Source organism: Larimichthys crocea, chromosome XXII (genome assembly GCF_000972845.2).
Source record: "Larimichthys crocea isolate SSNF chromosome XXII, L_crocea_2.0, whole genome shotgun sequence".
NCBI lineage: Eukaryota > Metazoa > Chordata > Actinopteri > Sciaenidae > Larimichthys > Larimichthys crocea.
Window position 1 is genome coordinate 5,225,493 of NC_040032.1, and position 11,110 is coordinate 5,236,602.

The 11,110-nt window shown below is 40.7% G+C and overlaps 1 protein-coding gene across 2 annotated transcripts; it reads right to left on the reverse strand.

Annotated features, from left to right (window-relative positions):
- Positions 1-31: 31 nt before the first annotated feature.
- Positions 32-8,626, reverse strand: vdac1 (voltage-dependent anion channel 1). Of its 2 annotated transcripts, XM_027273678.1 has the most exons (10): positions 8,547-8,626; positions 8,106-8,145; positions 5,616-5,685; positions 4,545-4,594; positions 4,014-4,166; positions 3,768-3,820; positions 3,181-3,408; positions 2,288-2,438; positions 1,665-1,722; positions 32-1,153 (listed from the first exon to the last, which is right to left on the reverse strand). In XM_027273678.1, exons 3-10 carry the CDS (start codon positions 5,680-5,682, stop codon positions 1,062-1,064), a joined length of 852 nt encoding a protein of 283 aa, XP_027129479.1. In that variant the 5' UTR covers positions 5,683-5,685; positions 8,106-8,145; positions 8,547-8,626; the 3' UTR covers positions 32-1,061. The 2 variants fall into 2 exon arrangements, with proteins under 2 accessions (XP_027129479.1, XP_010745108.1); XM_010746806.3 differs by lacking the exon at positions 8,547-8,626 and having other exon boundaries at positions 8,106-8,263.
- Between the last annotated feature and the right edge of the window lie 2,484 nt (positions 8,627-11,110).

Genomic DNA, 11,110 nt, shown 5'->3' on the forward strand with positions numbered 1-11,110 from the left:
AAAGGCAGAAGAACATACAATACAATCAGACACTGGTTCAAGATGTTCTTTATTTAATTCAGGAAATGACAATACTGTCAAGTACACTAAGCATTATTCCCGTAACCAGTTGTGGAAGACTACCATTTCCTGTCCACTGTATTTATTCTTTTTATCCTCCTTCAAAGAAGTACTAAGACTCTTATCCAGAGAATTTTAACTGTGTGCATGATAGGTTTCCTTTCGTTTGCTCGACCAGGAATAATTGACATGTCATTGCCTTCATAAGACTTCACAGGTGTATTAAACTATGCAAGACTGTCAATAAAATAATATTCTTTTTGCTATATGTAACAAAACACGTTTAACACCAAATGCACAGACACAAACAAGTGAGACGAAAACACAGAATGTACACATTGGGGTGTAGTGTCTCTTAGAGCTACTGACAACTGCTTCAACAACATCAGGGACAGCTAACCCTTCCCATCGTATTATATAATCAAGACAGACACCAGAGCTCACCAGTGCAGAAGGGTGAAAATAAAACCACCATGACCATTATGACTTTTGAGCAAGGAGTGCTTAATAGCGCTATGCAACAGCACCATCGGGTGGTGAAAATACTCAACTGTATGCTGACTTAGTTGAACCTAGTTTTGATTTTCCCTTTATCTGCATTGGAAAGCAGAGAGACACAAATTAAAGCAGTATGTATGAATGTAATAAAATGACCACGAGGTGAGTCCAACATGATTGTACCCAAGGCTACCTTTCCCTTGCAAGCTACACAATTCAAGACAAAACTTTATGTTAAACGAGTGTAGTTTTGTTCCGTAACTTGGCTCCTTGTTTGCAAAATATAATGTTCCCTTAAAATGGTCCTTTTAAAAGTAGTAGATCGTCGCAAGAACGATTCGAACCTTATGCTGACTGTAGCATGTCTAGGGGGAAACAGGGGTTTTGTGAGGGCTAGGCTAATCAATAGGATTTGGATTTTTTAATATTTGTTTTTTTTGGGTGGGGAATGTGTTTGTGTGCACAGGGGGGATTGTATAGGCATCTGCCTCATCCTCATCCTCCTATGCCTGGAACTCGAGGCCGAGACCAAGTTTGTGGCCACCAGCGTTAATGTTCTTCCCATCGAGGAGAGCAGAGAGCGTCAGCTTGATGCCTGCAAGAACACATCACATGAAACACATCACAATGAGCCAGCCAAGGAAATGTATATGAATCCATATAACCTTTGCTATGTAATCTTTAAAACAGTCCGAAACAGTATTTTGACCACAATACTGAAGTTCCAACTTTTATGCTCGATCAGAACAGTTTCACACCAGCATTCAACCTTGTACCCCATCTTTCTATACGTTTGCCTCGAGTGTTTACCCTACTGAAACTGTCAATTACATGTCACATCTCTTCTAGTAACTGTTATATTTTCAGTTGGACTTCATCATTAGAATAATATGCATAGTAGCAGGCAGTTTGATGTCACTATAACAAAGAAATGCCTCAAAAACTGAAATCCGTATGTCGAAAACTAACTTCAGATAGACAACTTAAATTGGAATAATCCACATACACAATTAAATTGGCCGTGTCTTACTTGAGTAAAATATTCTAGTTTGTAAACATGGGTAATGTTTTTGTCACCACCCAACTTATAGCCAGACTGCACTTACCTGGCTTCAGAGTCTGAGTGTAGCCCAGGCCCACAAGGCTGGAGTTGTTCACCTTAGCCTGTATGGGAACCACAGATGATATTAAAAAAAAAATAATAATTCATACAGAGAACACCACATATCACCAACAGATACATTTATCATACCAATGCTGGGTAATTTAATATTTCCAAGAAATATGTTAACAAAATCTAAACTGATTCATACTGAATTCTGAAACTGATACTGTGACTCAAAAGTACCACCTCTGAAACACTTTCACTTCAGAATGGCACGTCGCCTCGTAATCACCATGTTACTAATAGCTGTCTCTGCAGCATTTAAGGACTAAGTCAGCCTGGGCCTTTCTGTAGCAGTCAGCCTGCTCTCACTGGCCTTTTTGGCTCAGATGAGGCTGATCTTGATGTATACACATTGGCATCCATTCTCAGGACATGCAGCAAAGATTATGACCTAGATCTAAATGGAGCATCATCACAACACGCTGTGGTACATCTCAGTTCATAAAGTCGACACCCAGAATGTCCATGTAAAGCATGCATTGCCTGACTCATGCCAGTTTTAGAGGCCTATGAATTCCTTGTAAAGAGGAAGTGGAAATTCCTAACAGGTACTACACTCACAGAGAAGGATGCATCAGAATCAATCTGATACTTGGCAGCGATGCCAAAGCGAGTGTTGCTGTTTCCGGCAGTCCAGGCCAAGTTGACAGCTGTCTCCAGCTGGTCATTCACCTTCTGGTAGATAGAGCCACCAAACTCAGTGCCATCATTTCTAAGGAAAAATAGCAGATTAAATTATAAACAAATGTGAATACAATGTGAAGACTGTTTCCCTACAAGAGAGTTTCTCCTCAAATAGATAAATTAAAAGGTTTTGTTTAAACAAAGTGAATGCCTTTCTTTGTATCATGCATGTGTATTAAAGAGCTTCTAAATGGGCGCACAGTCACTAATGTAAAGCCTACATTACACTTCATCTGACCTCACAGTACACTGACACAGACAGGTTTGGCCAGGGGCACAGCAGGAACAAGACTAAACACTGTGCCCTGTCCCTCCCCCTCGGTTTCTCACTGTCCGACACTACCTCACTTTGCCTTTTCACTGAGGACCTTTGCGCATGCCAACCACTCACTCCACCTCACTTGCAATATCGCAAATCCCATCACCTGGGTGTAAAAATAACTGCCAGGCACCTGGATGCCCGGCAGATAGCCAAATGGGCAACCAGTTTGTCAGCCACAAGGACAAGAAAACAGACTTCTGTCTAGTCGAGGCCAGTCGTCTGAGTATAGTATCACCCTGATGAAACATGCATGCATTTTAATGCTGCTTTTACTAATACTTCAAGAATCAAGGTAGTATACATTCACTCTCTTAGCTACCTTAAATTTAAATGGGCATGAACTGCAGCAAATTCACAGCAGAGGGAAGCCAACATGGGTGTGTGATACAATGAAATGATGCATGCTAGCACACTAATCATGACCATCTGCAGCTTTGTGTATTCTTACACATTTGTATGCAGCTGGAACTCGTCAGTCTTGAATCCGACTGCAAAGTTGCTCTGGGTGATCCTGTTCCTGCCAGCCTCAAAGGTCATCTGGTAGCCGGCCAGCCAGCCCTCGTAGCCCACCACTGCGGCGCCATGAATGGCTGTACCATTGATATCGTAGTTGACATCACAGCCAATGTTGATGTGGTCACACTTGTAGCCTGTCTTGATCTTGCCGCTCTTCTTGCTGGCAGGATGTTGAGGAAAGAGAACAGCTTTTAAAATGTCAGAAGCCGAGTCACAGAGCTAGAAACATCGCATCACACTAATGTGACAAAGATGTTAAAGAGGTGCGGATTATCAGGGCTACAGACTGCAACTTAGGCACATGCTAAATATTGTTTTTGTATATCATAGTTTTATCTTTTAGCTAGAGGGCACTAAATTATTATTTATTAAATGGTCAGCACAGCTAGCATCTTTTGTTTTAACAAATCAGCCTCCGTCTGTGACTTTCCCTCATGTGAAACCAGCAGACATCAACAGAAAGCTTTCAGATAAACTGCTGACTTAAGCTGCAGTAAGACATAAAAGAGCTGTTCTTACCCAGTGTTTGGCGAGAAGGAGGAATCGAACGTCAGCTTCAGCCCCTTAGCCAACTGTGGAAAAGGAAAAACGAGATACAGAAAGGATGATCAACTTGTGCTCAACAAGTGTGAGCTACTTGTTCAGATTAAACTAGTGCCAGTCACTACTTGAGTGGCATGGACTACACGTTACTGCAAATAGTAACCCAAATAACGTTTTTTATAGACATTTTAGATTTTCCTGGCCCCCACTCCTATCACTAACCTGATCTTCAAGGGTGATCTCAGTCCCAAGGGTGTTGTCAGTGTTCCACTTTTCTGTGAAGGTCAGTCCATGCTCCGCCCATTTGTACTTGGTCTCCAGAGATCCAGCGACCTTGCTGGTCTCAGTGTTGGCAGAGCCTGTGCTGGTGAACTCCTGTAGATGATCGTATTGTCAGAGTCCTACAGACAGGCCAAACTAGCCAGATACATCACCATGCTACATGTATTACGGTTAACAGATTTAAAATCATATTTGATGCTACACTGACTTTAAAAAAGGTTTTTAAAAAAAAACAAAAAAAAAAACATTTGATTAAAAGTTAAAGTGAACTAAAACATTATACATTTTTAACACCGTGTTAACAGCATCTTCTCAAGATCCATTTAAAAGTCGTATCAGTCAAACAGCAGAGTCTAAGGTGTCCAGGCAGCGTTTAGGAGATCAGATAAACAGCCACTTCATTATCAGCCTAGATAGTCCGGCTGCAGTCTGGAGTGGCAGCTCTGATAAACTCAACTGCAAACGACTTACCAGTCCATTCTCAGACTTCGTTTTCAAGTCCAACTTGATGAGCCCAAAGCCTGAAACAGACAACATTAAAGATCAAAATGAGCAAATCGGCAACTTATGATAACAACCATTCTGAAATATGGAAGAGGATTCTTAAAAGCCAAGCAGCGGATAGGCCTAGTCCTAACATGCAAAATGCTCTTCTATACCAACTCCATCAATATACATACAGTCAGAATAAATAATTGATTTTTTAAAAACAGTTATTGATTAGTTATGCATATGCCACTGACTGAATGTGTGCATTGATGTGATGTGATTGACTGATTGATGACCATGTAGTGTCGACAGTGCTGAATAATGGCTTGAAGGTTGGTTAAATACATCCTGGCTCCAGCCTAAAGCCTCATCCTGCCCTAACCAGCATTACAGCCATCAATTGATTCACCAAACCACACTACACGTGACCCAGAGATCCCCACGTTTACTCTTCATCTGCATCCAAATCTGCAGCCCACCCTAGGAAACGGTCACCACCTTCACAACTTCTCTAAATTTTTAGGTTTTTCTTTGAAGCTGACGAACTCTAAATGTGTCACATGACACGCCGACTAAGGCAGCAGTAAAACCGATTGTGATTTGCAGTGATTCACTCTTCATGGAACACATGAATCAGTCTGCTGCAACAGGCGGGAATTCCCTTGATATGAGGCGGACATCATTCAGTAACCCTTGAACACAGCTGTGTGTATACACAAAACACACCCCAAGGAAAGACACTCTCAATGCAGGCTCTGAACTACTCACCATGTGGTGAGCTAGTGGTACGCTATAAACAGTACACAAACTGGTTTTGAATATTTACTTTCGCTTGACATTTCAGTGAACACTGCGCTCCATGCAGGGACTGAGAGGAAGTGACGCACTGGAAGATGTTCTAGCATATAGAGCGGTAAACCAATAAATATTTCTACCAGTGGTGGAAGGTATAAAAGAAATGATATACAGCATGACGTGTAAATAAAGCTACTTCACTTACTAGAGCCTGACCAATATGAGATAAGTGAGTGAGGCTGGCTGCTTGGTGCTTACCATATCCCTTGGTGAAAACATCCTTGGCAGACTTTCCAAGGTCAACGTAGGTGGGAGGTACAGCCATGATCTGCAAAGAAAAAGGACCATCAAGGCTGTGACTAAGAACCAGACAGAAAACAAAGCAGAACAACAGTCTTGCTTAAAAATAACATCCCTGCTGTCCTCCCTCTGTGTTACAGCTTTAGGACAGCAAGAGGCCAGAAACAGAGCAGAGGGAAAGACACGGTAGACACAGTGTAGCAGAGGACTGACTGATCAGATGTGATGTGCTTGGTGAGCGAGCAGCAGCAGCAGCAGCACTGCTGAGAGAGCGAGAGGCAGGAGTAACTGGAGGTCACTGACAGATAGGAAAAGTACAAATCTGATGAAGTTATTGGCTTACATGAGCTACACACAGGAACACACTGATTCTAACACTTGCGCACACACACACATACTCCTGTCAGTACACAGGCCAGTTTGTATGCGGGTGTCACATTTTGGCATTAGATGTCAACGTCCAGTTTGGGGATTTTAAATACATTCGAATTAAATTCTCCTATTCTGTTTCAGACTATTTGGCATTTTAGGAAGATTTCTGACACTGTGGTCATTCTCCTACATCAAATCTGACGTTTCGAAGTGAAAGAACAATAAGGGCAACAGACTGAAGCACAAAGCAGACTCTTTGCTAACCCACTGGACTGCCTGCTCTCATGTATGTGTGCACGTCTTTGTGTTTCAAAGAACACCCCGTTATGCAAGACGTGTCTATTTCTTCATTAGAATAGATGTAGGTTTCATTTTTCAATAGCACGACAGCTATCGAGGCACACTTGTTGCGCAGGCCTATTGATAACATACATATTCATATTGACGGTAGATAAAGCAGGAATTTGAACAGCAAACTTAAGGCTTCCTATTTCTCAATTAACCAAGAACTGCAACTATTCTACACTATTGCGATATGTCTTCAGATATGATCAACTGAATTGTTACAACAGAACCATTGAGTAGTGGGTAAATGGCAAAATCTTACTGAATAAAATATTATATATATATATATATATAATATATATATATATATATATATATATATATATCTATATATATGTATATGTGTGTGTGTGGTGTGTGTGTGTGTGTGTGTGTGTGTGTGTGTGTGTGTCTGCAAGCAACACGTGAAGGGATTCTATTAAAATGACATGAGTGAAACGAGACTAACCCTGACAAATCTTCACTTGAGTGCCAGTTCAACATTACCGCTGGATTATATCCTTCGAGCAAGTTTAATCAAGTTCATAGGCAGCCACGCCTTTTTTTTTTTGGGCTCCTATTATAATTTGACTTTAACACATTCATTGCATAGCATCCATATGCACATTTCTCTGCACCAACTACTTCACCCCCTCTCAAATTAAGGCCAGCTCCAACACAACAAATGTCTGCAAGTCCCCGGCATGTTGTAAGAGCTGTGTCCACCCCTGACTCATTAAGCAACCCCCCTCATATCCCATGCAGCTTTATGTTTCCATGCATTGTGTTCATAAAGAAGCACTGAGACAGGAAGTGGACCATCTGCAGTGCCAGTTAACACGTACACAAATAGCATGTCCACTAAGCCATTCACCCCGTGCCACAGACACACATAGTAAGCCAACACTGCGCCTGAGTAGTTTTATGGCTTTCACACATGGCTACAGGCAGAAGTGTCAGAGGCTGTAGAGGACAAACCTAAATGTATGGCACGTCATGGAGTAAGTTACATTTTCAAGCAGAAGAGAGGGTTTATATCTTTGTAAAACTTTACAACAGAGCAAGGGCATCAATCATCAATCCCATGGCACGTTCAGGGCCATTCATGAAAATACCACACTTGACTTTGCTTCTAAGCTAAGTTTGGGCTCCATCACTGTCCTTCAGCACCACCTTAGTCGTAGTCTAATTCCCAATTCATCCATTGTGTGGCTGTGAGACAGCCACACAATGGATGTCAAGTGTAGTCTCTCTCTTTAGAGTGAAGACAAGTGTCCACTTGACCCAGACAAAGAGGTTTACGGAGACAGTGAAGGCAGCATCTCTCTGCCCTCGCGTGCTGGGCTAACAGATTAGCATTAGCCTGAACATCAAGGTGGACAACGAGCGAGTGAGTAAAGTTACGGACAAGCAAAGAGGACGTACAGAGTCAAGAGGGTACACTCGTAGGACAGTGGAGCTTTTTATAAATGTGCAGCTAGCTGAATAAGTGCCGAGCCCTGGCCTCTAAACTGTCCAATGACAAGACATTAGCCATCGAGCTAACAGCATTTGCAGAGGCAGCAGGCCTGGCATCTCTGCTGCTGCCCGACGTGCTGCATCTGACTCCGGATAAAAAAAAAAAAAATCAGTTCATGTGACGCAGAGCTCCGGTGGTCAAGAGGTTTGCTGGCTGACAGCAGTGACAGAGCTGTGGGAGAGAAAGAAAAAACGTCCTCTATGTTGTATTTCAGTATTAGACACATAACGTACCTCTGTGTGTCCCGGTCCGGATCGAGAAGGGGCTTGTCAACTGCACAAAGGGAGGAGAGAGGAGGAAGGAGGTGCGGCGTCATGTACGTTACAAGTCACGTAAGCACAAAGTGCAGTTTTGTCACCGTCAAAGAGACAACATTCAGTCAAACAGCGAGATGGTTCACTCCCCTGGTTGGCAGCGGAGAAGCAAAAGTACGAAGGTATCCACTGATCCCACACAAACCCAGGAGAGCCTTCCTCTTGTAATACACTACGTAGGTGAAGTAATAGAGTACGTTTGGTCACGTAGCTAAACTTTCTGTACTTTTACTGAAGTAGCTCAACATCTCGAGGGTACTTTGGCACTGAAGTAGTTTTACACTGTGATAAAGTAGGATATTTAATTACTACTTGATTAAGTGCTACAGAGTTTTCGACATGAAATATTAGGGTACACACAGGTGTTACCAACGTCAGTGTCATTCAGGTGCTGCTGTGGCGCATGTTGGTTCACTGGAAAGTCTCTGCTGCACTAAATGGGACGCAGCCTTAATTAGTGTCATTGGAAACACCTGCGTTAACCATACTGTTTCATGTCGAAATAGCTGCTGTGAAAAAGGTGTATTGCTGTACTTGGCAATGCCATCTGGATTCACTATTACTTCAATTCAATCATTGTTTAAAACAAGAATATAAAAAAAAAGTTTTCAAAAACATGTTGTGTTAACAGAAGCAGTAAAGTTATTGTCAAACAATAATCATGAAAATAGGTAATGTGTTACCTATTGTTTCTTACTATTGTTTTTTCTTGCCGTTTGGGAGCTGCGGTAACAAAAACAATTTCCCTACGGGGATTAATAAAGTACTTCTGTGTTCGCCTTCATACCCCTTCATCCCGCCCCGCGAAAACGGAAATTGCAGGTGGTGAATTATCTCGCATTGCTGCATTATCTCTGGTATCGACTGCGCATTGCCTGGACGCAATCGCAGTGTACCCCGGGCAACATGCAACTCCTGCGGCATCACGGGAAAAAAAACCAAATCTCATTAACAGCTGACCGGAGATCAGCTTTGTGCACCTTCACTACGAACCTCATCCCATAGTTCAGTCCGTACAAGCTGTCCCTGGACAGAAGAGACATTTCAGCATCTGTAATGTTACATCACATCTGTACATGATGCACTCACATAGAGCTCATAGATGACCTCTGATATTATGATGAAAGTCATTCACAGCCTACGACTACAACTATTTTTACTCACTTCTTTTGCTCTGGTATACAGTCCATCTTTAGGGTAGCTATTAAATATCCCTATTTTATTATCCATACGCATTTTGAAAAGCCTGCAGTTTGATTCAATCAGGGATCTCATTATTTAGAATAGAATGATAAATTGTTATCTAATTTCAGTCTTTGAAAGTAATTAAATATATTTACTCAAGTTCTTCAGTCTCCTGCTGCTTTCTACATTTCTGAGACAAATGTACTTTGTACTCCATTTACATAAAATCGGTGTACTATTTATAAAATATGATGCTATTATTACACATTAAACCACCCAACAATATATATAAAGTATACTGTATACAGTATATGAAGTTAAAAGTTTCACCTCCACCGGTTACAACTTGATGTTGCTGACATGTCAATGCAACAGCAATAATAATCCATTATTACAATCTATATAAATGACACTGAAATGCATCATGCTACAAAGATTTTACCAAAGGTTATCTGGGATGTGCTGGGAAGTGTATCTCCCTTAATGCATTCATTAAAACAATATTATGTGTTTAGAGAGACCCCAAAATGGTTAGAATATATAATAAACAAGATTTGAGGGGCACATGAGTCATAGACAGAGATAGAAGAAGTACTCAGATCTTGTACATAGGTAAAAGTAGAAATGCATTCAAAAGTTTTATTTAAATACATGTTCAAAAGTGTTGGCCACAAAGTATTTTTTAATTAATATTATTTTATTAGTATTAAGATTACATCATATTTATCTTATTTTATTCATATTTAGTTATCAAATAAATGTAGTCAAGTAAAAGTAATACAAAGTACAATATTTTGCTCTGAAATGTAATAAAGTATAATGTAGCAGAAAAATATTTTTTTACTTTACAACACTGGTTGTATATTCACAACTTAAGTGTGTTTAGTCTTGTTTTACCCTGCTCGGTTGTGAATGCTGAGCTATGAAATGTTTTGTTTAATTTTGTGTGCAGGATTTCGCAGAAACAGCAGTGCGGTTTAGTTGAGGGAACATTGCCAAAACCTTAAGGCGCTTCCTTTGCAACAGGCACAGCTGGCAGCAGAAAAGCTGACAATAAGACACCTCCAACTGTACCTCTTTCACCCAAATATAATTTATGTGTTCATTATATTTGCTTTGTATTTGATAGATACTCACTTCTGATATTTTTTTCTTTTTTTCAATGTCACTATAGCATAGTAAATCCAGATAAACCCCACAATCAAAATGCCTGAAGTAGTAAAAACTCAAAGCACTCATTAATAAAACCTCCCCTGCCTGATATAAGAAAAGTCAAGAGGTATAAAAGCAAGTTAAGCAATGTCTGATCGGGAAATTACAATCAGTCACCAACCACTTTATGAGTCTGCCTGCAGCTGGTTTATCTATCTGCTCTGTGAACACGTTTGAGTGTTACAAACCATAGCAGCATCCTTTCTGAAACAAAGAAACAAACACAGGATCCTGCAGCGACTGAGTTTGTACGTGTGCTTGTTTAAAAAAAAAATAAGAATAGAAATCTGATAAGAGTGACGGGGTTGAATCCGAAAGAGGCTGTGATAGGTTTTATCCAGTAGATGTCAGTGTTAGCAACAGTCTGAGAAAACTCAGTATTGCCAGTAAGTTGGGTATTTCAGAGAAATGAAGGCACTGTGGTTTAACTGCAGACTTCACTTCTGTGTCTGTATTAAGGATCAAATTTTAATTCAAGCCACAGTGTCATTTATTAAATGTTTCAACAACATTTTAAACGTCAGTTT